This window comes from Gallinula chloropus (genome assembly GCF_964237585.1).
Source record: "Gallinula chloropus genome assembly, chromosome: 3".
In the NCBI taxonomy this organism is placed as follows: Eukaryota; Metazoa; Chordata; class Aves; order Gruiformes; family Rallidae; genus Gallinula; species Gallinula chloropus.
Window position 1 is genome coordinate 54748474 of NC_140087.1, and position 26397 is coordinate 54774870.

The window sequence follows — 26397 nt, forward strand, 5'->3', positions numbered from 1 at the left end:
AGGTCGTGCGTTGTCCTCAGGGCCCAGAAGACGGCAGCCAAGTCCTGCAGTAGAAAGGAGTTGTGTTGCAGAGGAAAGCACTAGGCCGCGGGCAGCAACAGGAGCACTTCAGCTGGGGTGACGCTCTGAGCAAGGCCAGTCACGACTGCCAAGGGGGTCTCGCTCAGCACCTCACTGGGCAGCACAGTTCCCTCAGCGGCGCTGGCATGTAACAGATTACATTGCTGCTCCTCCTGCGGGGGGAAGAAGTAAGAAACACGCCCGTCAGGCGGGAGCTGTTTCGAACAGGGACTAACCCGGGACAGGCCGGCACCTCGGCCAGCGGGGCTCGCAGCGCGCCCTGGCTTGCGCGGAGCGACGCCGGGGGCCGCGCTTCGCTCGCTCGCCCGCCCTCCCTCCTTCCTCGGGTCCAGCTCACCCCAACCCGCGACTCGCCACGGCGGCACTAAGGCCAGAAACCCGCCCGAAGTGCCCCCGCGCCGTACCCCTTAGCACCCCCGCCGCTCCGCGACCGGCTGCCGAGCCGGAAGTCGGCCCTGGTCCGCCACCAGAAGCGGCTCCCCCGCCACCAGAGCTCCTTGGCGCCAGGAGGGGTGAAACGGCCACCGTTCCCGTCTCCCTCGCCGCCGCCACCTCCCTCCCTGCTTCAGCTCTTACGCTGCTCGAGCGGCGGTTGAAGCAGCGACGCTTTTCCCCGGAGCGGCGCGGCCCCGCGGAGCTGTGGCTTACCCCGGTACCGCAGCCGCGACAGCGCTTGTCCCCGGAGGACTCTATTCAGAACCGTACCGGGGAAGATGGCGGAGGTTATGGAGACGGAGGTAGCTGCCGAGCCTGCCGGCTTCAAGCGCCCGAGCCGTCCGCTGCCTGCCGCGTCCCGCTCCGCGGAGGGCGACGCGCCGGGACCCAGCCCGCCAGCCCCCGTCCGCTCAGCTGCTGCGCCGGCGGTACCGCGCTACGAGGAGCCGCCGTGGGGCAGCCACCCGCCCGCCGGTGCCGGCTACGGGCTGGAGGTCCTGAAGGGCGGCGTGGCGCTGGGCAAGGTGCGGCTGGAGGGCGGCAGCTGGTTCCTGGTGGGGCGGCTGCCCGGCTGTGCCCTGTCCCTGGAGCACCCCTCGGTGTCGCGGCACCACGCCGTGCTGCAATACCGCGGCGCAGACTGCTCCCCTGACGGCCCCGGAGCCGACGCTGCCGGCTTCTACGTATACGACCTGGGCAGCACCCACGGCACCTTCCTTAACAAGGCGCGGGTGCCGCCCCGCACCTACTGCCGGGTGCGGGTGGGCCACGGGCTCCGCTTCGGCGGCAGCTCCCGCCTCTTCCTCCTGCAGGTGGGTCGGGGTCTGGGCCCTCCCTGGAGCATGGGTCGGGTGGGTCGTGTGGTCGCAAATCAGTCGTGAATCAAGGTGACCCCCGCGTTGAGCTCAGGAATGTACCCTGCTCCCTCGTTGGCCCCTGAGGAAGGTGAAAGCTTTTGGGTTGTGAGGCGGTTTGGATGCTTTGGAAGCAGCTTGGGGCTGTTGTGGTGGTGTTGTCTGGAGGAAAGCAGCCATCTGTGGGTATCCACTCCTGGCTCGCTGTGAAGTTGGGGGATGTGGGGTGCTCCTGCCCTGTTGTGCTGGGCGCATGGCTGCTCTGCTGAGGGCTCAGCTTGAGAACAGGCTTGGAAGCTTCTGCGCTGTGCAGAAGGCATTTCTCCTTGTCAGTATGACGTATCAGGAAAGTCTCCAGCAGTAGGATGCATCAGGAAAGTAAAGCACAAATATGTCTTTGTGCTCATGGGAACTTAGTGCTTGGAGTGCCCCATGTGAACCTCAGAGGTTTTAGTTGCCTGTTTCTGAAATTCCTCTTTGTGGCACTGTTAAAAAGAAATTGCATTGTACCTTTAAGATACAGTTACATTTGAGATACATCTCCCTGCACAGTAACCCTCATTTCTTCCCTCCCACTGCCCCCCCAAATGATACTCAAACTGATATATTTAGGGATGCAACCCGTAACAAATGGTCTAATAATTCTACCTTTTGAAAAGCACTATCATGATCTATGTTCTTGTGAATAACCTGCAAGTGTGTTGGAAATACTTTTTTTTTTTCCCCCTTTTAAAATACACTTTTGTAAAGTTACTGTTTGTGGCATAGGGACCTGAAGAGGACCAGGAGTCTGAGTCAGAACTAACTGTGACACAGCTGAAGGCTCTGCGAAAGCAGCAGCAAGAAAAACTGGAAAAGACAATGTTGGGAGAGGACTCTGATGAGGAGGAAGAAAAAGAGGAGGGAAGAAGTGAGAGGAGTCAGAACAGTGATATGAGTTGCTCATGGGGAATGGGTAAGTGATGACACATAAATCATCTGATACACCTTGGAAGGTCTTTAAGCAAGTTTTCAGTGAATACCAGGGTTGAAATTCCAGCTGGATACCAAGTGGGAGTTGTTGAGTTCAAATTAATCCTTTTCCTTTTAAAACAATAAGTGCTGTGACAGTTATAGCTAGTGAGAAGTAGACCAGAGCTCCTCTTGAAAGCAGGGGGAAGGTTATTTGCCTACACTTATAAAAGGCCATGAAAACAGGGAGTTTAGGTTAACGTTATGTGTTTCATTCCTGTGGTGCAGTGACGTCCATCTGCAAAACTGCACATTGTAATGGCATCAGTAATAGCAACAAAGAAGCAGGGTGGTTTTTTGATTGAATGCAGAAATAATATTCCAATTAAGGGAAATAGTTTTAGGATGATGTAGCTGATACGTCTTTCAAACTAACGAAAGTTGACATAAACTGGTGTTCTCTTCCTGATATTTCACTCATTTTTTTTCACTTTGTACGTCTTCTAGGGGAGGATGCTGTGGAGGATGAGGTTGAAGAAAACCCTATTGCAGTTGATTTCCAGGATATACAGGATGCCTTCTATATGAAAGATCCTAGGAAGGCCTTACAGGGCTTTTTTGACAGAGAAGGTACTTTTTTTGTTTTTATTGAAATAATTTTTTTCTGTTTAGCAAAGCAAGAGATTTGTGCTCATGTTTTTCTTTGGGAATTAAGGTGTGTGAGCTAAACTTTTCTGTACATTGTCAGTAAGATTTTCTGTTTGGTCAGGTTTGAGGGAGGTGTTTAGTTTTTCTTTTATTAAAATTTAGCTCACTGTTGCAGATCTGAGACTTAATTAGGGATTTCTGAAGTGGGAGTTGCAGAGAGTGCCTTGTATTTCTCTGGGGTGACACTCAAACCACGGTCACATTTTGGAGCTATGCTGAAAAATCCACACCCATCAAATACCAGGCCGTTGTGTTTGGAGGTGTGCATGATTGTGTGATAGAATTCAGAAGTATAAAAGGACAAAAAACAAAAATGAACTAACCTAAACGTTCAATGGTTGCTAGTGAAACTTGAGATGACTCACTCATTTGATAAAGTGAAAAATTAATCTTTGATGTAAATAATTGTCATCACTTGATTACTGTAACTGTCATTACTTCAGTGTATTCAGTTCAATACATGTAGATGCAAGATCTTTTTTTTCCTTTGACCTGCATACTCCTGAACAGGCCATTTACAGATTTTTGATCTGAAAAAGCCTTGATAGTGAAAAATAATCAAATGAGCATATCAACAGAAGATCCTATGCCTTAAAAAGGAAAAATAAAAAAGGGCAAATTCAGGCCATTGATATGTAACAAATGTATTTCATCTGTTTTATTTAACCATGACATACGTCTGTGCTGTAAAGGTCATTCCTGGTAATGTCAATGTTGGTGACCTTTCTTTTCCTCTCTAGGAGAAGAGCTGGAATATGAATATGATGATCGTGGGCAGAATTGCTGGCTATGCAGGATCAAGTATGTATATCTCCATTCAGCTTTGTACATAGAAGCTGGCTTTATTGACTTCACAAAGTGAAGTTGAAGGAATTGTCTTGGCCTAATTGCCAAGGAGGCCAGCTGGAATTAGACCTCAGCCTTGGTACTGAGACAGAAGTTCAAGGATCAGTGCCTATCTCAGTGTCTGCACTCCTTTCTGCTCTGGAGGCATTTGGTCTTCCTTAGAGATGAAAATCAGGAAAGCAAGAGTCTAGATTCTTTCAGTTCCCTTTGTTTTGAGAAATACATGAAATCTGAAATACAAGAGAAGAAACTGGGAGGCCATATCTTATAAATACTAATTAGAGAGAAGATAATTCTGCCATATACCTAACTTCAGTTCTTTTACAGTACAAGGCAGATGGGATACTGCAAGAGGTAACAACTAACATTATTTTATTAGACAAGAGAACATGGGGTGGAGATGAAGTTGACAGAGTAGATCTCAAGTGAGTAGGTACAACACTTCAATGATTGTACTACTTCTGAAACCTTTACTTCAGTATGATGCAGAGTATTTGTTGGTGGTGTCACACAGATGCAAGATATTGGTGCTTAAAATTATTTGGGTATTGCTGTTTAACCCTTTAAATTCTTGTATTCCCCATTGAGTGAATACAGGAGGAATTACTGTTTGGGCTAATGAAAATAAAGTTGCATGTATTGTGAAATCCATGCTTGCATTTCAATTAGTCCTGGATGAAATAAGAAGTGAAAATACTTAGCCCACAGAAAAGACTAGAGTGAAATGGAAAGGACACTGCCAATGTGCCAAATACAGGATCTGAGTAACATCCCTGAACAGCTGTTTGTATTGGAGCTCTCCTCTGATCCTTCCAATTGAACAGGTTGCCTGTGGATGATGCATCAGGGAAGCAGCTGGTGGCGGAAGTTCTCCATTCAGGAAAGAAGAAGGAAGCAATGATACAGTGCGCGCTGGAGGCTTGCAGGCTGCTCGACGCTCGGGGAGTACTGAGGCAAGAAGCAGGTGAATAACCAGTCAAAGGCCGTGACCATCCTAACAGCCCTAAGCTAGGGATCCAAGATGGCTGTTTTGAATTTATTTTATTCCTCAGTGCCATGCAAATCGTGTTGTTTCTCCCTTACCTTTCCCAGTATCCCGAAAAAGGAAATCAAAGAACTGGGAGGACGAGGATTTTTATGACAGTGATGATGACACCTTCCTTGATCGAACTGGTGCCGTGGAAAAGAAACGACTGAACAGAATGAAAAAAGCTGGTAAAATAGAAGAGAAACCAGAGACTTATGACTCCTTGGTAAGAAGAATTATTATTGCATAGTAGGCTTATTCTCTCATGTATGTATTGTTACTGAGAAGGAAAATAAAAATTATATTCCTGATATTCTTGTTGGCCTGAACCCTGTGTTGTTTCAGACCTTTAGTCTGAAACAGACCTTCGGTCTGAAACTTAATCGGCCAAGTTAGAATAAAATCAGACTAGATTTGATGATTGTAGAAAGAAAGGCTTTCTAAAGTTTGGGGAGGGTGGGGGGATGAGATACAGGAGAAACCTTTGGTTTTTTGTAGCAATAGCAACAATAAAGTGATTTGTTATTCTGGTTTAGTGCTTTGTATCCACATTGCAGAAACCATTGTTGTCACTGTTGCCAACTGGCACACGTTTGTTAGCTTAAAGAGGATAACTGGTCAAGCACAGTGATCTACCCTGTTACCAGGAAGTGTCATGGCTTAAGACCAAGTCAGTCTGCCAGAAAAGTACCTTGTAGATGCTTGTGTTCTCCCTCCTCTGGAGAACAGGGTTCAGTCCTCCACGTCTGTTAATGTGTGCAAGACTTTATTTGTCATATAAACCGGGAGAGCCAAGCCAACTTTGCAGCTCTATATTGCAGCTCTATATTTTTTTTTCGCTTTGTGGACAATATCAATAAATACCTGAAAAAAACTGCTTGAGTAAAGTGGAAACATACTGCCTTGGTTTTGCCTGTGCAGCATTTCCTGCTGTTTAATGGATCATGACAGTGGATGGATGAAGCACTGTCACATGATAGTTTTAAAATACTTTTAAACCATCAGAAAATAATTGCAAGCTTTCAAGTGCACATCCTAAAGAAAGATCTCATTCTGCTTCAAAGAATAAGCAGCCTGGTCTGACAGGGGTATGGCAACTAAAAGCCCTGTAGAGGTAATAAGGGTGTAGTAGGGGAGCAGGGATTGGGAGCATTGGAAGATCAAAGTGGTGCTATAACATTGCTGTGAAAGCGTTATACTCGTTTTTCTGTTTCAGAAAGAAAATTATTATAACAGTATGTGACAGGACTGAGAAGTTGTTTAGGAGCAATCTAGGCTGTATTTTTTTCAGGCCAGGAACTCCTGGTCAAAGATCAGAAGTAGAAAAATTGAGGTAATTTGGTAGGATATTTGAGTAACTCTTAAAAGCGGATTTAGGAAGATAAAAAGGTCTTCTAAGCGTCTTGTTCTTTCATAGGTCAGGAAGCTAAATGAAGCTGAAAATGAGCTTTCTGAGATAACGGAGAAGCTGAAGGCTTCAGGGAAAGGTAAGGCATGAAGCTTATCTGGTCATAATGCTTTCCATAAAGAACAGTAAAGAGATGAAAATGTATCTTATGAGTATCTGTAAGATCTAAGTTAAGGTAAGGAAGTGAGCGTACAAGCTCCTGGAGCATAAGAAGGGTGAGCATTGTTACTGTTTATCTGCTCATATTAGTAAAGCTGACCCAATTTGAGGAACACTTTTTTTCCTACTCCCTCCAGAACCATTTATAAGGGAAGAATAAAAAAAACCCCGGTATCTTTTATTTTAATTCTCTCATTGCAAACACATTTGATAAAGGAAAGATGGGAAAAGATAGATGTGGAGTCAAAGCAGTTGACCCTTAGCCCGTACATTCAATGAACTTGGTAGCTTATCAGGGTGCCAGTCTGGTTCTAAGATTATGCCATTGTGTACAAAGGCAGAGCCTTTCCAAAGTGGTGACTGTATCCGGTAGTGATTTAGATTTAAAAGCTTACCGTACAAATAGCTGCGTTTTGCTTTCTGTTGCTGCTGATGTCTTAGGGAATCAAAGGAAGGCATGAAGGAAATGTGGGCTGGTTCTTCACACAAAAAGCTTTTTAACAGAGTTGGCATTAATAAAGGTTGCAGTGTCAATTTTTCAGAAGAATTTCTCTCCAGGAAGCCCAGTAGCAATCTGACAGCTGGGCTGTCTTCTGTGCGTTGTACAGGTGTGTTTCTCTCTAGTAACGCAGCCCCACACTGCAACTCGTTTGTGTGGTGCCAGATCACAGTCCCACTGAGCATTCACACTGGTGTGTCAGTTCAGCGTGTTTGAAGGAATGGTTTTCAGCATGACTGTACTGATAAGTAGTTATCAATCAACTAGGGGGAGAAGCTAATGCTTTATCTTGTCCGAGGCATGTAATTCCAGGCTTCTGTATGTTCTGATGCCTTTGTTTCTGCTGATACTGTTTCTCAACAAGATCGCTAAATCCTATTGTAGTAGAAGATGGGGGAAGGAAGAATCAGTTGGTTTCTAGACTTCTACAAACAGCTTGTAAGTCAGACATATGTTGTCGTGGTTTGATAAACTGTAACTGGTTACACGGCTAGTTTAGAGCCCTGGAAAACACTGCAGTTGCAGCACTTATCGCAATACAGGATAGGAATCTTCTAGAACTAGGCCAGGATAAAACATAGTGAGTATTGCATCATCAGGTATGCACAGTGTGTGTGTGTTCTGGATACTTGTGTTTTCTCTGATTCCTTTGGAGGCCTCAGGTTAGTAACAAGATGTTGAGTACAAGAGTAAGCCAGGAGCATGCGTATTCATTGTGGATGATTTTTACCACTGTCATGAGCTGTCTGGCAAAGCTGCTGCATTGCATATGGCTCTGAAACCTTAGCATACTTTTGCTTGCTCTAAAGGATTATTTATAGCCTAAGGGCAAGAGCATAGGGACACCAATGAGTGAATGACAGGCTAAATTGCAACACCTCTTACCAAGCACTTGGGAGGAATTAAGTGTAGAAGTTCACAGATTGTTCTCTGGAATCCTTCAGGACTAGCTACTGATAGACTGACTTGGTATCTCTCATGCACTGATGTGGCTGAATGAAAATAAATAGAGCGAGCTCTTCAGTCTCATCTTTGGTGGCCTGTTCAGAGGAAAATTATCAATAAGTTGATGGTGCAGTAAATAGCCCTATAGCTTTTTTTCCCTGGAGTATAAAGTACAATAGCCATGACTGATTCACTTCCTAGCAATGTCAAATTTTCCTTCAGTAGTGTATAAAACTGCTGCAAGAGACACAGAATGCTAACAGTAACCCTGAAAGCTGAACTGCCTGATCTCAGGCACTGTTGGTGGAGTCAAGCGGAGAATCCTATTTGCAAGAAGGGTAATGTGACCCGCTGAAGGTCACTCTCTGACTGCAGCATCGTTCTGCAGCTAAAGCAGCGAGCGTGGAACTGAACCCTTCATTGTTCTGAACTACCTGTCTAGACACTAAACACTATCTTTGAAATTTGCTGTTTAAATCAAGTGATCGTTCTGCTCCGCTCCTGCCTGCTAGGAGTTTCAAACTGTTGTTATCAATACCTTTTCACTGATGGCTTTTTGTCTCAGCTCATAAAAATTGTTAAGAGGAAAAACAATGAGTATTTCTATTTGAATCTCTTCAGGTTTGTCATCATTTTATATTTGTGTGGAGGTGGAAGCTACAACTGTCTGTTATCTTTTGGAGCCTTTTAATTCTTCATATCTTTGAATAGTTATTGTTGTGGCTTTGATATATTTGCAGATTGTGTATTCTTTTGATCTAGATAAGTTAATATCCTTTTCAATTGAGTTCATTTGTAAACATGAGTCTTATTAGACCTTTCTTTAAATGATTAAATTCTGTAAAACTGCTTGCATAGGTACTCTTAACATTAGCTTATACTATTTTATTTGAACATGTAGAATTTAAAGTGCTACTTAATTAGTTCAAGCTGAGCTGAAAATAACTCATAGGTCACATAATTATTCTTGTACAGTTACACATAAAAGCTTACAATGCAGCAAATAAATGTTGGATTTCCCAATTTTCATATAATATTAAAAGGCAGAAGACTGCCTGCCAAAAGGCTTGTCAAAATTCTAGCAAAAGTGTTTTTCTTTGTTTGCCTCCCAGTTATTTTTGAACACAATATAATAATTTCTGAAGCATTGTTCAAGCCTAAGAAATGAGTTTTTCTGAGTTTGTTTTGAAATCCACATGTTAGATTTCTGCATTTATTTTTCTTAGGCATTAGAGCTTTAGTTTTTCCTCATGAGTTTATTTTAATTAGTCAAATATGCGTAGAATTAATAATATTTTAAATCAGGTGGAGTAGAAAGGCTTGTTGCTCTTTTTCGAGAGCAGTGTTTTCTTGTTAGAAAATCTAGTCAAAGCAAAGGTAAATTTTGTTTGATTCGATGAAACTATTCTTGCATGAGCTCAGTCATCCAGGGGTAGGAGGCAGCATCATGTGCTGATTCATTTTGAGCTTTGCAAATGTTACTAGATAAACATTCCAGGAAAGCCAAAATGGGATTCCCCATGCAGCAGTGTGGGATTCTTTGTAGCTGTGCTGATTTTAGTTTGTGACTACAAAACAAACTCGTAAGTCACTTCTTTTATAGGGACAGCAGATATTGAAGTGAGATGATCAACACAGAATAGAGGGTTACTCATAAAGAAACATTCCATTTTAGGAGAGGTTTTGTTATGTAAGTGGATTAAGGTTTACTGTACAGCTTTCACCTTGTGAGGGTTAACAACCTTCATTATTTCACCAGAAGCTTGCAGGAAGGATAGTTGTTCATACATGCATTATTCTCCAAAGTTAGGGCCTAATGAGTACTACTTGCATCTCCCCACCTGGAACAGTATGTATCTTCCCTTTATCTTGCCTAGTCCAGTCCCAGCCAGCAGCTCAAGATTCCTTGGATGAATTCATGACTGGAATAAAATCAGGATGCACCTTAGACAGCGTGGCACGAAAGAAGCTTCACTTGCGGTCCTTTGAATTGAAGAAAGAGCAACAGAGACTGAAAGGGTTAATAAAAATTGTCAAGCCTGCAGAACTGCCTGAGCTGAAGCCCCAGTAAGTCTTAGCTTAAGTGTAAAACGATTGCTTTAACATCCTTGCTGTTGCAAGCCCAGTAAATAGACAACTTTCCAAACACAAAAGCCGGGGCCTTCCAAACTACGTGGCTCATCTCTTTAAAGAGCCGCTGTACCTTTTGGCTATTGCAGCATCTGTGGTTGAGGCAGATGCACTATAGCCTGGAGTAGGATAAGCCCACACTGGGAGGATGAGAGAGGGAAGGGATTGGAAGTATGGTCTCAGCTTTTTAAATATTTTTTTCCTGACCTGCATCCAAAAGGAACTGAAGAATTTTACAGGTGTTATGTACAACATGAAAACCAAATTGACTCCATGAAATGTACCTGGAAGTCAAGTGTAATGGCTGTTCAACCACTGCAATTCAAGCGGGAGTGTGCTGGGTTCATCATTTGCTAGTGACAGCTTGATTAGATCTTTAAATTATTTAACTAACTTACTTAAATTGAGGTCTGGCTTCCAAGTGTGGTTTTTATTCATACACATCTATTATATACATATGTAATTGTGTGTGTGCAATTCAATTTGAGGGAGTCTGTGTTATACAGATTGGATTTTTTTCTTATTTTTTGCTCCTTCCTACAGCAAATGTCTGACTCCTACCACATGTATGTAGGACAGAGGGGTCACCTCCAGCAGCTTCTTCCTTGGATGCTGCTGGGGAGAGAAATAAAAGGAGTTTTGTATATCTTTTTTTCAAAAAAGGGGGATTTGCAAAATTTTTTGCATTTGTAGATATAAGACTTGTTTGATGCTTTGTATGTGTTTTTCATTTGTATCTAACTTTTATTAGGAGTGGGAGCTACAGTCTGGAAACAGAGAGCAAGCCTAAAAAGATTACCCTGCCTCTCTTTGGTGCAATGAAAGGGGGGAGCAAATTCAAGCTGAAAACCGGAAGCCTGGGGGTAAGTTGGACTTGTAAGTGCTGTGAGTCAGAGGCTGCAGACTATGGACACTGTAGATGGCAGCCATGTCTCCTCACATGCATGGAAACAGCACAGAGGCTCATGCTGGCAACAGTGAAGTTGTATGGGGCAGCAAGCAGTGGCTGTTGGATGTGGTTTGCTGCCAGCAGTTCATGTTCTGTGCCCTCATACAGCCGGTCTCCAGAGGCAGCCTGGGGACATCAGGCTGAAGCACTGCTATACCTCAGCACCTGGTCCTTTACTTTCCTTTGTTTTCCTTGATCTTACAGCTAAGATCGTATCCAACATTGATTCACGTTTCCAGCATCCCTCTTACAAGAAGACTGCACTTCTTGTCTACAGGCTGGGCATCTTTTCATCTTCCATCTCAACTAATACCTTCTCCTTCAGACCTAGCTATCATTCATCGCAGGAGTGCTTCCTTCCTAGCTGTCTCTGACAGCAATACTTGTGCTTTCTTCCGTGATGAGTATCTGTGACATCTACCTCTGTTTATCTTAGCAGTGATGCACAAGTCTTTCTTTTGCAGAAGCTGCCTGTTAAGCGTCCAGACATCCCTGAAAGCTTGTTAAAAATGAAGGATGATGGGCCAGAGGAAGAGGAGGAAGAAGAGGAAGAAATGGAGGAGGAGCAAGAAGTAGATGCAACAAACAGCAGAGCATCAAACATGGAAATGAAAATTACTACAGAGGAAGAGACAGGAAAAGAAGCTAATGCTCCCAGCGATTCTCCTTGCGATAACAAGAATCTGGAATCCCTTCAGGATGGTAAACCATTGGTTTTGATTTTTCCAGTAATGAACCTGAGTCTGTCACTGATGAATTTTTCAGAGATGTGAAAAATCTCCTAAGGTCTGAGTTGCAGGTTATCCAGCAGATTCCTTTTTCTGTAGATTTTTGCCAAGAGTCCAGAGTATGTGTGCCAACAGCTGAGTTCCACGTGGTTCCAGTTGAAAGTCTGCTTGGCAGTCAGTTTTTCATACTTTTGGTGAAATAGAAGAAATTTCCTGGGCTTGAGAGAGGCCCTGTTTTGATAAGCCCTGCTTTTATGCGATTGAGTGTCCATATGAAAACAACTCCAGTGTGTTGTTGGCAGGGAGAGCGACTTAATAAGAAAACAAATGCTTGTATAAGGCTTCAGATGTGTTTGTAAGGAGGAAAACCAATTAAGAGTGGTGATGGAGATGTGTCTTCCTTACATCTGTGTGGTTTATCTAATCCTTCCTTTTCCAGATCAGCTTGGTGCATTCAAAAACTCAGTAAGGATGTTTGTCAGTAAATAATGTTTGATGACAGAAATCTAATTCTGACTTTTTGTCTGAATGCTGGACAGGTTGCTCTTGGAAAGTGTGTTTTAACTGATCACAGATTTTTCTTCAATATTGTATAGCCCAGCTTGTAACAGCTGCTCTCTCACCCTTCCCTCCTCAATGGGAGGGGGAGGATGGATAATGGGGAAAAACCTAAAAACTCGTGAATTGAGATGAAGACAGTTTAATAGGATAACACAGGAAGAGAATAATAGTAAGTTCTATGCAAAACAAGTAATGCACAAATGCAATTGCTTGCCATGTGTGGAAGGGCAAAAAGATTCCTGACGCCCACTCTGTTTCAGAACAGCAATCCCGCGTCCCAGCTAGCTTCCCCCATTATATACAGAGCATGACATCACATGGCAGGGGATATCCCTTTGGCCAGCCTGGGCCAGCTGTCTTGTCTGTGCTCTCCCACTTTGTGCAACTGGCAGGGTGTGAGAGGCTGAGAAGTCCTTGATTTAGCATAGACAGTACACTACCTTGCAACAGCTAAAACTGTCAGCATGTTATCAACATTATTCTCATATTAAATCCAAGCACATCTCATACTAAAACCCAGCACTGTACCAGTTTCTATAAAGAAAATTATCTAATTATCCCTGTAGAAACCAGGACAGGTGGACCAAATGCTTTGGAGGATGTTTGAGAAAAGAGTTGTTCCTGAGACAAATGCAGCTGAGGTCCCTTTTATACTGTGTCTCAGGGATGCTAGTGCCCTACTCATCAGTTATTGCAGAATGCTCACCTAGCTTGTTTTTTTTTCTTCTTTTACAGGGGTTAATTTTCTGCCTGAGCCAAAGATCCTAAGGAATAAATCTCAGATGGAACCCTCACAAGATAAATCTGACGGTGAGTAGTACAGTTTGGATTCTGTTGTATAGTAACATGTGGGTTTAGAAACTGTCTAAAGGATGTATTGTCTTCTGTCAGTAGAAGGAACTAAGCCTAATCTAGAGCCTAAAGAATCTAGAATTTAAATGAAGGATTGTGTTTTGCTTGGGAAGTGACAAGTGTATGGTTAGGACAGGTCACTTCAACCATGTTTTGTTTCTCCTTGCTTTTCATAGTCATTCGACACTTTGAGAGCCTTTGTTTTTAAAAAATAGCACAAGAAAGAAAGAAAAATTATTTTAACTTAGGAGCATAAATGTAATGCTTTTTGCCTCCCTTACTCTCTTGAAGTAGCTCTTAAAACAAAACAGAAGGATAGAACTTTCTTTTATAAAGTGACAAATACTACATAATGTTAGCTAATAATCTGTTAGTGACTCAGGTGACCCTTTTATATGGAGACACCAAAAAAATCTGATTCTCAAAATGAAGACTGCTTGGTGTACTAAACATAGAGAGATCCGTATGAATTTCCTGTTTTTTTCATAACTCAGACTCTTTAAGAATGTCACCCTGTCCTTATCTCCTCCATAGGCTTAAGCTACAGGAGTGAGTATTTCACAGATTAAGTGGCAGGAAACAAGCATATGTCCATCTCTCCTGTATGTGTCTCACCTGTGTTTACAGGTCCTGGCTATTTTTATTTTTTTTAAAAAAAAAAGGCTTGCTGGTCCTGCACATTTCCTAGTGCCCTTCTAACTGAGTCACTGCAGTGATCACAGACAGAGGATATCTTGTAGAAAATAAATATCTGCTATTAACTAAAGCGTGTTACAGAATCCCAAATAGAGGAGCTTTGCAAACTGCATTAAGGTGGGTGACTGACAGTCTATTAAATGTAAATTAATTAGTCTATGAAAAGCAAAAGGACATTCAGCGGTTTTAAGTATGAGTCTTTTCGCAGTGAGCTGCCTTGGATTTCCTTTTGGATGTATCCATTTTTATGTGAGTTTCCTGTCAGCTTCTTTCTGATAGAATTGACCATTTGTGATGTGTCATAAAACAAATCTTCTTCCTCCCCAGCATCTGAGGCAGCACGTCAGGAGCCTGGAGACACCCCCGAGAAAGGGAAGAAAACCAGTAACGCGCGCAAGGTCAGTTGTGAGAACGTGGCTCCTGCAGCTGAGAGCTTTGGGAAATCATTTAAGTAGGCTCATTTTTAGTGAAATACTAACAATTTGAGTGTGACTTGGTGATAGTAGTGCTTTTCTGCTGACTAAGCCCCAGATGTAGAACCACACACTGCCATTGGACATGGATTTTGGAGTTGCCTCTGAAAAGGTAAAGCGCAGCATTTCAAGCACGATGGAGGCTCCCAACTCGATCCCAAATTTATTCTTTTTCACCTTTTAGCATGGCAGTTAGCCTCTGCTAATTGCTGCTTCTCTTGTATCACAGGGGTTCTAAATCATAGGTGTTCTCTGGGTTTTGGAGAGGCATTGCCAAACTTTCCTTGGAGAGCAGCTTTGGGAGCACGTGTTGGCCAGCACAGAACACGCTGTACTAAAGTTGTAGCTAGTCATTATTGCTGTTACCAAACCTCACCCTTCTCTGTAAGATGTGGGAAGAGATGAGTCAGAGATTATTGTCTTTTGCAACCAAATTATTACTAAATTTGAGTTGGTGTACCAGATAACATTCCTCCTGCGGGTGAGAGATGTATTATATGTGAGCCTTGCACATTTTGGGATGCAGGCAATTGTTACATTGCTGGAGCTGGGAAGGAGCTTCTCTGACAACACACTCTTAGCCTAATGATTATTGTGAGGCTCCTCCCTTCAGAGTGCATCCCACCCCTCTGCTGACTGCCATCAAAGACTGCTGTGCTTGGTGGGCTGTGAGTTCTGACTGTTAGGATGATTTCTTTGTGGTCACCATCTGATTTTAGCCCTCCACCACTTGCTTCAAGAAACTTAACTCCCTGCAGCCTGTGGGTGCTAACTACCGCCTTGTTAGTCCTGGCAAAGGACCCAGGGGTTGGGTGGGCACAGCCTTTAGAATTGTCCTGTGTTGCTGGCCTGTAAAGCACGCTGATAAAGAAAGCAAGAATAAACTTACACTGTTAAAGCCAAGTTTATAGCAATTCTATGAATATGGGAGAACAAGGCAGCTTCTCATGCTGAGCCAGCACCTCTCATCAGCACAGGGCTCGCTCTAACACTGAGCATTCTCCAAATGCCAGATGGCTTAGCTGTATTCTCTCTCCCATCACAAATCACTTTTTCCACATGCTGTCTCTGCCTTTGGGCTCAGATCTTGCATGGAAAATATCAACTCTTTTTTTTTTTTTCCTCTTTTAATATTTGAGGAATAACTTTGACTCATGTAAAACTGGAAAACAATTTTAAAGTGACTGTTCACAAGCCATATTAAAAAAACAGTTCAACTCTAGTCTAATGTTTTGGAAAAATTAGTCTTCCAAAAGAACTGCTTTAGAGGTTAATTTGGGGAAGGAAAGTTTTTGAGAGAATGAAAAATTGCTTCAAATGCATAACTTAAGACTGTGTCACGATGCTACAGAGTAATGCAAATCAGGGTTGAGAAACTTGGCTACATTTTGAGCTCTTAGGTCGTGCACTCTACAGTTACATATTTTAATAGCTACTTGCAGTTGCTGAAAACAAGAGTTGTTGAGAAAATGATGCTGATGTGGCAAAAATTTAATAATCTAGGAACCAAAAGACATTGTTGTGTCCACATTTGAATTGCAAGTGTCCTATTTTGATTTGCTTTAAACATTTCAGGGGTGCCAGTGAGATGTGCAAAATTGGGGGATTTTCTTTTCTTTTGAAAAACTGATTTACCTTATGTGACTGCTGAGCTTCTGTATGCTGCAGGTTGAAAGTCACCTCAAACCCACACCTTCGGTGGGATTGCACATTGAAATCAGGAAAGCACTTCCTGAAAATCCTACTCTAAATGTTTTCCCTGTGTGACGAAAATTGGTGTCAAGCAACACTACCAGACCTTAGGATGACAGGATTAAACTGTCCAGAAGTGGACAGTTGGCAGTGGTCCCATTCTGGTGGGGAGATTGGAGTGGATTGCCTCCAGAGGTCCCATCAAACGAGTGTTTCTATTATTCTGTGACTCTGCTGGGAATACACTGGATCTGTTGAGGGTTTGACATTTCTTCTTTCCTCTGTAGTACTGTTTTCATCCCTGAGTCTTCTAGAAATAACCCTCACCTTCCAGGCTATGTCTTTGAATTAATGAGAGGTTTAGTGACTGTGACACATTGGTGGAGGGGTGCAGCACCTTAAAAATCTTTTCTTCATTTGCAGGTCCAACAATCTTTCTTCTCCAAACAATACGCAGATGATGACCCAGACTACTGCACGTGGATTCCTCCTGAAGGTACCATCTCCTTACCTTTTCAGTCTTAGAACACAAGAATCTGCCTAATAAGTATTCAGGGTGTCCTAGTAACTTCTTGAGGAAAAAGCCATGCTTTATCCCAGAACCTGATGTTTTCTGGAAGGTTGTGCCCCATGTTTGCAGTGTCGCCGTGCAAGTCTTGCGGTGACACACAGACTGTAGCTGGAGGAGCTTCATCTCTGTGGACGGATACACACGGACCTGGTTTTCCAGCACCTGAGAGCACTAACTCCATTCACACATAGTGATGCGGTGACGTAGTTGACAGACAAGCTCAAGCCTTCACTAGGATAAACGTTCCAGCAGTCTTGGTATTCTCACTTCTCTCACAAGTCTGGGAAATCTGAAAATCCTCTTTGCAGGTTTTTCCAAAAGTCACTGGGTGGAATATAAACTTCAGGGCCCGTGTTTTGGAGAGGAGTCTGGGTAGTGCTTTGGCGAAGGCACCGAATAACTGATGCACACATCCAACATATGTTACAGTTCAGCTCCAGAGTGGTTTTAGCTGAGTGAGGTTATTATTAAACAGTGTAATGAATTGCTCTAAAAGGGAAAATTCATTTTCATGCATTGAGGCTTTCATAGTAAGGTCAAAGGTTACCCTTCATTCGGTAAATTCATCACTATAATTTTCAAGGTTGTTTCAGGCTCATGATGTAGACAGGCTCCAAAGGGAGTAAGAAAAACAAGAATAAATTTCACTGAAGAATCTGGTGAATCATCCTTTAATGAAAAGACTGTACTTCGCTTGTGTATGAATCTATTGGAACAAAATACCTGATTCCGTAACTCAGAGGTCTGATCTGGGATAGCCAGGCAAGCTGTGTCTGTAAGAGGGAGCTCCTTTTTCTGTCTTTGCCTGCCAATAATCAGACTTATCCTCTGCCTAACATGTCATAATGAGGGCACCAGAAATAAGACCAAAACCTTACCAAATCCAGGAATATATGATGTAATCTTGACGCTATTAGTAAGGTTAAGAGGAATTAGAAGTATAAATCAGACTGATTGAATTGTAATATCCGGTGTGACTTAACCCCTTCGTGCTTGTCTGACTGGTGCTGCCTCGAGACTGTTTCATGCTTGGATACAAATTTGTCTTGGATGAAGGAGGAAAACAAATTATGCAGCTCTTCTTTCTCCACTAGGTCAAAGCGGTGATGGCAAGACTCATTTGAATGAAAAATATGGCTACTAAGCTTCAGGTGCTCCAGAGCACATCCGAGGTGTGAAGTGCTGCTCTGTTTTGGACTCTTTCACTACATGTGAAGTGAGAAATAAAAGAGTTGGTTTTTCAGATGCTGTTCCAAATCCAAGGGCAGCAGCAGCTGCTCTGGCTGCTAGCTCTCCCTGTGTGTCCTCTGTTTGTCTTCTAGATGCTTTTTTTTTAAAAAAAAGACCCACATATTCTTCTGTCTCTTCTGCTTTTAGCCTTGTCCTTTTTATTTGGCTTAAAACTGTAGGCTAATTTTCCCTTTTGTAAATAAAAATATACAAAGATTATTAAAGAAAATACACTTCTGCATACTTACAGGCTCAATAGAATTTATTTGTGTTGCTTTTAGGCAATTAAACCAAGAAATGCCATTGTTTTCCTTCTGAGGCTGCTGTTTGAGAACGCTGTTGTGGTAAACACAGTCCCAAACTTGTGCTGGTGATTTTTCTTTTTCCTATGGGAAAAAGCAAACAAACAAACAAGCTTCTCTTTGGAAAAGAAAACTCCTTTCACTACTCCCTGGTGCAGTTGCTGGAATACTGACTATGGAGTGGACTGGAAAAGGTGGGCACATGCTGTTGTGTAGAAATGCCAAAGAACTGAAGAAGCTGGCCCTGCTTATCCTGAATGAGAGGGCAGCAGAAGCAGCTTATACTGAAGCCTGTTCTTCTGTCAACAGAATGCAAGCAAAGCACCATCATGATGCAATTTGCAAGGTGCCAGCTCTTGAGCTTATCAAAAAGATAGTTCTGAACATCAGTATAACCAGACTATGCAAATCTTCACTGTCAAAAGTTGTTAGAGCTGTGGATGAAGTAAGGTTCAAAGAACGACAATGCATCTACGAAGAGGTGACAGCGTTTATTGGCAGGACCTAATCCTTTCCCCTGCACCCCAAGGTGGGTCACTGCAGGAAGCCCCCTCCTGCACAACACTGGCTGTCTCCTTGCACAAGGCCAGGCCCCACCTCTTTACATACCACTCCTCTGCTTCTTGGCAATGGTAGCATTGGGGCAATGGAGCTCACTCCCAATTTGTTAAGTGTAAAAGAGTCTGGCATCTTCTAGGGTTCTACTTCATATGCTTAAGTTGCAGAACTGCATCTTCTTTCTGCCCCTAATCCTCAACGTGTTTAAAGGGGTTTTCTGCCACCACCTGTGTACCAGGCTGGGCAGCCTGAAGCTTCCTCCTGCTGGCAGAGGCCTGGCTTTATATCATGCAAGGAGAGGCTGTTGCCCTTAGTCTAAAATGCCAGACTCGTAGATTTCACAGACGCAAGAGCCCAGAGCCTTGCTTGTCCCAGGGTGGGCCAGCCCAGGGGCTTCTGTTTGTTGCTGTGGAGGCTGAGGCCTGGCAGGTTTCAGACAAAACACTGCACTAGGGAAACAAGAGTTCGCCATTTTTGCTTGTGGGAAGCACAAGGAAAAAGAGCCCATGAGGTGCACACACCTTTACTTTGGCAATCCCAAAGTAGGTGGTCAGCATATCGGAATTCCCAAGAAGAAAAGAGAGATTGATGGGTTCCGGAGAGAGTATCTTTCAGTTTTGCTGCTGACAGGATAGCGACTGGCGAAATCCTAACGATGTATCTTTTCATCGGGGGCTGCTTTGTAGTTCAGACAAATGGTATTTGTCCTGCTGCCAAAAAGCACATCTCTGGGGGTCAGGGACTGGGCAGTTTGGTCCTGGCTAAGCCCATGAGCTCCCCATCTGTTTCTTTTCATAGCAACTCACTTGTGTTCCCACACACTTCTGATATTAAAATCTGCTCTCTTTAGGTGGTCCATCTTTTGTTATGTTGTATAATACCAACAGCCAAAGTGGTCCCTACTGGATGGTTACAGTTGGTTTCATGGTAGCATTCAATACAACCATGGAAAAAGCACCTATTACATTTGAAAGCTGCTGGCATCTATAATCACTTAGTCGTCCCAGAAGTAGGTTTCCGTTTGATATTCACAGCTGTGTAACACATGACAGATTCAAATATATCCCTTTGTGGTCAGGTAGATACGTCATGGGTCAAATACCTCTTTTTTCCTCCAATGAGAAACATAAACCAGAATATGAACATGCAAGCAGAGGCCACCATACTGTACAGAAAGGGATCTACACAGTGATAAGCCTTCACCTTTTCATCACTCTCCCATGCACTGTGTGACAGGCCATCACCACGATCTTATTTCTGGATGATCTGCAGGCGTACCGCCAAATTTTTACATCTTCCTGCTAAGAATAACTCAGTTCTTACTGCAAATCAAAGATTTCCTCATGGTTTGTCTATATGTCAAGAACTGGGGTGGGTTTTTTTTCCCTCAAGCACCGTGCTGTCCACCCTATCATAATCCTGCTGGGGAGGCGAGCCTACAAAACTTGGATTTTCCAGCAATGTGGAAAAGAATTGAGGAAATAATAACTTTTGCAGCTACCCAACACTTAAGGAAGACTGCCGAGTTCCATGGGTAAAAAACTTAACATGTATGAAAACAGATACTCTGGTTGCACATCAGTTTAGCACCCTGGGTGATTAATTACACACTCCGTTTTTTTTGGAAGCTGGCTGACAGCCAAGGGGCCTTTGGTGTTGGAGAAGTGTAGCCCTGAAACTTTGAATCATTAAGCAGCTGAGTAAAGTCTGCCTGTGCCCTTTAAACTCCCATTCTCCTTTCCACTCCTCCTTCATCTCGTGGGGCACCTGGCATTAACTCCATGACACAAATGCAGTTTGGGCCGTGCACCCAGTTCTCTGCACATGTCTCGCCTTGTAGCGAAGAGACCCTGGCCCTGCATCAGGGGGCTTGATCACAGACATGCAGTGCCGCTGCTGGCTTAAGGCACAGTCCATGCCTCCAGCCTCTCCATTTGAGATGCTTTTCCACATAGATCTTGGGCTTTTTTCATGGGAAATCAGACCCAAACAATCTGGGTTCCCCAGTCGGCGTCTGGGGCACCTTCTTCTCATGGCCACATTAAGTGCAGAGACACGCAGCAAGCAGAGCCAGCAGCAATACTTATATCTGTGGGTGTGATTATAGTGTCTGTTGCAGAGCTCACAAAGGTTTCTTATCCCAAATATTTTTCCCGGCTTCCCAACACAACCCAACACTGCATCAGAGGAGGAAAGGGTCTCAGGATATCTAGGGCTGCTGCTTAGCTTAAGAACCTCCCAGGCTTTTTCTTCTGCTCAGATAGGAGGACAGTAAGTACACTAACACGCAGTAGGTCCTTGAACAATGGGATCCCACTCAGTGCCACCTTTCTACCCACACACCACTCTGGCTTTTTGGAGCTCCCCCACTCTGCTCAGCAGCCTTCCATCAATCAGAGCCTTTGCTCCTCTAAGTGCTGTGAGACTTCCAGCAAAGCAGAGAAAACCACCACCTTTTGTCTGCGATGTTAGAATGGGGAGAGGCTGCAGGGTCTGGCACACCCCACTCCCAACAGCTTTCACCCTGAGCATAGCTGGGCAGGAAGCCTGATGACATCTCAGCTCTCCTTGGCTTTGTATCAGACCTACCTTGAAACCTTTCTCTGCATATCTTGTCCTCAGCAGTGGAAGGCTCTAGCTGAAGTTGTGGATGCAGAAAGCTTTGAGACAGAGCTGAGAAGAATCACGAGGATCGAACATCCAGCGTAAGTCATCAGAAACTTGCTCTATGCCCCCCACACAAGTACCTGGTGAGCTTCATGCAGCAATACCTCCTCCAAATTAACAAACCTGTGCTTTTCCACGTCCTGCCTAGCCCTAAACCTCTGGGTGGGCCATTCTCACTGCTGTGTGTGCTCAGTAGAAGCCATGGGCTGGGCCCATGTCCCCTCCACTACCCCACTTACACTTGAGGGTGGAGGTGAAGGTGGGCTTTTTGAACACCCACCCCGGAGACTTGGGAGGGCATCTGCTTCTCCCACAAGTGGTCTAACAGGACAATCTTGACCACATGCTGGGGTTTCTACCTCTTCTTTGCTGCACTGACCAATGAAGAAGAAAACATACAGCAAAGGCTGCATCTCGGGCATAGCTGTAAGGTCATCCCACCACCATAGGCAAATGGAGCTCATTCCACCACCCGCTGTTCTCTGCATGGTACCTCCGCATCAGGGAGCTCTTTTGCTTTGCTTTGCTTTTTTTCCCAGATGCCCCTGGGTCTTGGTGCTTTTGACCCAGCAGAGTTGGATTTTCTCTCGCTTCTTTCAAAACCACAGATTAGAGCAAACAACCTCCAGATGGAGCTCATGATGCACAGACCTCGCCCGACTTTAAGTCTCTTATGACCACAAAGAAGGAGTCCGGGCTGTCTCTTTGGGTATGGTCCCTTGAAGTTTGGCCTTGCTTCTCTAGGGAAAACTGAAGCTACATGTAACACCCCTCTTTCTGGAATGAAAAGGAGCATTCACAAGGTCCTCCAAAGGACCATAAAGCCTGTTTGCTAACCTACTCATCCAACTGGGCTTACAGCACTGTAAAAAGCTCCAGGGTGGAGAGAGATGCCGTTAACAAGTAGGCCAGCCTGTAGCCAGCTCACAGGCCTTGCTCCAGCACTCAAGAAGTGATTGCTTAAAGCTGCTATTTCCTGCACTATCAGTTGGTATTTTCTTTGCAACATGTGCTTACTTCATTATCGTATTTACTTTCCACTGCTACAAAACTTGCAGTTCTGTATTCACTTAATACTCTGAAATTTATGGGGTATCTATGCCCTAAGGGACACGAGCACCTAATATTTGAGCAGCTTGCTGCAAGATATTTAGGGTTGTAGGTCTGTGTGTAAAGTAATACTTAGTCTGATGCTGATATATAGCAAGACATTTTGCTGTTCTGGGGCACGGAATTGTGCATACATACTCGGCAGAGCCAGAGATATGATATGGGGATTTAATTTTCTGTAGGTTTATTTTTTACAGCCTGAACATGAAGCACTGTTTTAGGAGCTCTCAGCTTCGTTTTCAAAGTGAATGTGAGGTAAGATGTGGAAAATGCTCTTTAAGTTGAAGGGAAGGTCTGTGCATCAGCCTGATTTGCTTAATTGTGCTTTTAAACTGTGGAAGTGTTGTGTTGATTGTGCAGCTGTGTGGATGTATGTGCAGGTGTATGCACACTTTCAACCATGAATATATCGCTTTGTTGCTCTGCTTTGAGCTGCGAAACCACTTGAAGCTCAAGTTTATGCTTTTGCTGGATGCGGCCTGCTGAAGCGGCAGTCTGAGGGCGTTTCAAGCGACCCGTCTGTTTATGCTGAGTACCTGTTTCCAATCCAGTTCTGTGTGACACCTAGAAAGGAGATACGTGGGCTAAGAATAGCGCAGGGTATGAAGTCACCTGCCCATGATTGCTCAAGGGAAGTCTAATTGAGATCAGGCTGGCAGAACAGCAGATCGAAACTCACCTGTGCTGGCTCAAGTGATATGAGAGCACTTGGATACACTGTAGAAGGCTCCCCCAGACTCGAGGGAAAGGCACCTATCCTCCCTGTTTGTAGGGATCATGTTTATAGTCCTGTATGTAAAGATTCGCTTGCTGAAGTCTGGGCCATATGGTCAGTATGCAACGTGCGCAGTACATGGGTTTAAATGCCACACATGGTTTCTGACAAGAATTGAACCACATTGTGCTAAGCCTCTTCCTTTCTTCCTCTTCATCCTCAAGCCCACCTCCACCTTACCTGTATCCCAAAACATCCCCTTCATAATTTTGTCTTGCTCCTGAGTTGCACAAGTGGTTTTGCTGGGAGTTGAACTTCACCAGAATCTACCCTGCACCACGATTTTCTCCCTCCCCCAGGTAGAAACTGAATCTGCGTCTGCACTTCAAAGTTTGAGCGATGCCTCCAGTCCCCGTGGAATCTGAACCAAATATTTTTCTGATGGACACCTGCCTCCCAGCTGCCCCTTTTCTTTGGAAGCCTTTTCTTTTGGGGGGTAGCAGTGTCCATCCAGTGCAGAACAAAGTGAGTCTGCAGGCTGTGTGCTTGCCTCTGCCAGGAGTAGGCCGAAAGGGTTGACTCCCAGACTGGCAGCTGTCCTGGGCAGGAGGTAGGTTTTCTATTCCAGCAGAGCTGAGCAGGCTGCTGGGTTATGAGCTGTCAGTATGAAGTCAGGTAAGCAATCTCTCCTTTCTCACCCTCCCTAATCAGAGTGGAGCTGGGGAAGGCCTGAGATTTGTTCCTATAAAGTACTTTGGAGGGGGAAACGGCACAGCTGTCAGCTCGTGATAGGGTGGGATGACGTTGCTTTGCAAAAAAGCCAGAGGAATACTGATGTGAAGTCTCATAACTTATTCATCTCCTTATTCCCCAACCATAAATAACCACCCCATTCCCATTACACCTCTTTAAGACACAGCAGCCCAGGCTGTTCCGTAACAGCAAGACAGGAACATCCTAATTGCTCTTACACACTAGGGTAATTATAATGGGGACTGTGGTGGGAAGGTGATTTATTTTCCAGTGTTGAAAGCACAGCTGTAAGTACACAGACCTTCTCTGTGCTTCCTCTTGAAACAGCTCTCTTGGCTTCTCAGGTGTCACCCTGCAAAACGGATAAAACCATTTTCTCTCTCCAGATTAGCAGATTTTCCCAAGAACTGTCATCTGCTCTTGTGGCGCAGTCAGACAAGGAGACATGCCATGAAGCACTGATGCTCTACAGATTCCCTTCTGCTGCTCAAAACACATAGACAAGTATTAAGAGGTTTGGGCTCAAGGCCCAAGCAGAATCGAGTACTGTGGTTGCATCCTGACTCAATTCCAACCTTGGACTTTCCTGTTAAACAGCACTTACCTGTTGCTGCCCAATCACCCAGCAGTAAAATGTGGCTGACTTTGCAGCAATGCAGCTGTACACAATGAGCGATCTCTTCTAATGACACTGGGACTTCTGTCAAGAGCTTTGCTAGTCAGGGTTGGAAGGTGCCACCAAGTGCCTCGTCTCCCTGAAGATGGGGTTGGTGTTTGGGACGGGGAGGAGGGGGCAGGGGGAGGATGACAGGATCACTCTTGTCTAGGAAAAGGTAGAATTCAAGCTGTGCTTGAAATGACTACAGGAAAACTTTCTAGATGCTTGGAGAGGCCACCAAGAGATAGCAAATTTCAAGAGATACAATTTTATTAGGAAAAAATAAATTGCCCTGGTTAGCTGTTGTGGCACCCAGGTAATCAAACTGCTGCCTCAGGTTAGGCCCTGGTTGTTGCCCAAAGACAAATGTGCTCTTTTGAGAGCACAGAGTAATGGCCAGACGTTACTGCGCTGGCTGTGTGATTGCTCTCATCTTACCAAATGAGAAAAGCATGAATGAAAAAATATCTCTAACATCCATTAGGGAGAGAATTGTCTGGGTGGCCCACAGGTAAGGTAGTTTAATCTCTTTTATGCTCTACCAGAAATAGATTCCATGCCTGTGGACACTGGCCATATATTTCTCTTTAATCACCCTTTCACAGGCTAGATTATACCAGCTATGGTCTGCTCAGGGACAGAACGCCTATGAAATCTGAAGCAGCTTCCCCAGCAAAACGATTGCCTCATGATCAAGCAGCTTCCTCAATTTTGCCTCTATGCTGGGAGATAATTGGGCTTCGTTCTTCTTACAGCTGCAAGCCCAAGATACATGCAGCAGTGCCCAAGAAAGTCCTGTATCCAGCAGCATTTTATGATAGCTCTTCTGCAGTCCTGTAGAGCTGATCTACATACAGAGAGAGATGCAGCTTATCTACAGGCAACATGCTAATCTTGCTTAAAAATGATACAAAATCTCAAGCACATCAGATTTGATTGTTGTATCCTGCCTCCCCTCTGTCTGGAACTTCCTGAAATGTGGCGTGGCTGAAGGTTAACCCAAACCAATTAAACTCTTTCAATAACAACTTGTCTTTGTCTCTACTAGCTGACTCTGACTTCATCAGAAGAGGGTTGGGGTTTTTTTTAAGCTACATGTCTTGCCCCAGTCTGTATTCTGTAATAATCACATTTAAAAAGGAAAGAAATGTCATGTCCCAAGCCTTGAGGGGCGCATGTGTCTAAATAATACTAAGGGACTGGAGCTGTGCAGCAGCAGGAGAGGGAAGAAAACACCAGATCCTCTCTGCAGCCACTTGGAGTGACAAGAAATAGGAAGAGCTGTGCTGGGACAGACCAAGGTTCTGCTTAGCTTGTTATCTCTTAGGTGGACAGAGGAAGAAGCATAAGAAAACATGTGTGTGTATGCTTACATACATATATGTGTGTGTGCGTGTACATATACACACACACAGGTGTATGTCAGACTGTCCTCAGAGGTGCTCAGCGATGGGACAGAGGCACAGGCTGCAGGAGGGAAGATTCCAATTAGATATTAGGAAAAAAATCTTCACAGCTGGAGGGGGTCAGCACTCAGCTGGGCAAGAGCCTGAGCAAGCTGACCCAGGCTGGGCTGGCCTTCTAGGGATTAAACATGATCACCTCCAAAGGTGCTGTCCAGCCTCTTCTAATTCTTATATGTGTATCTACATACACATGGATACACACAAACACATTTTTTAAATATATGAAGATACATATATGGGCACACATGGTACACTCCCTCTTCATATTCTCTATGACTTATATATCTATGAGTGACTTAGCCGGTTGCACTGCTGGCTACTCTTTTCAGCGAAAAGAAAGAAGACCTAATGGACATGACCCCAATTCTGTGCA

General features: G+C 44.2%; 1 protein-coding gene across 1 annotated transcript; it reads left to right on the forward strand.

Annotated features, from left to right (window-relative positions):
* Positions 1-794: 794 nt before the first annotated feature.
* SLC4A1AP (solute carrier family 4 member 1 adaptor protein) lies at positions 795-18030 on the forward strand (the record flags this gene model as incomplete). Its single annotated transcript, XM_084262002.1, has 14 exons — positions 795-1328; positions 2139-2325; positions 2829-2951; positions 3770-3830; positions 4700-4839; positions 4968-5128; positions 6320-6389; positions 9791-9980; positions 10795-10906; positions 11457-11694; positions 13017-13091; positions 14157-14227; positions 16418-16490; positions 17660-18030. 14 exons carry the CDS (start codon positions 795-797, stop codon positions 17707-17709), a joined length of 2085 nt encoding a protein of 694 aa, XP_084118128.1. The 3' UTR covers positions 17710-18030.
* Positions 18031-26397: the final 8367 nt, after the last annotated feature.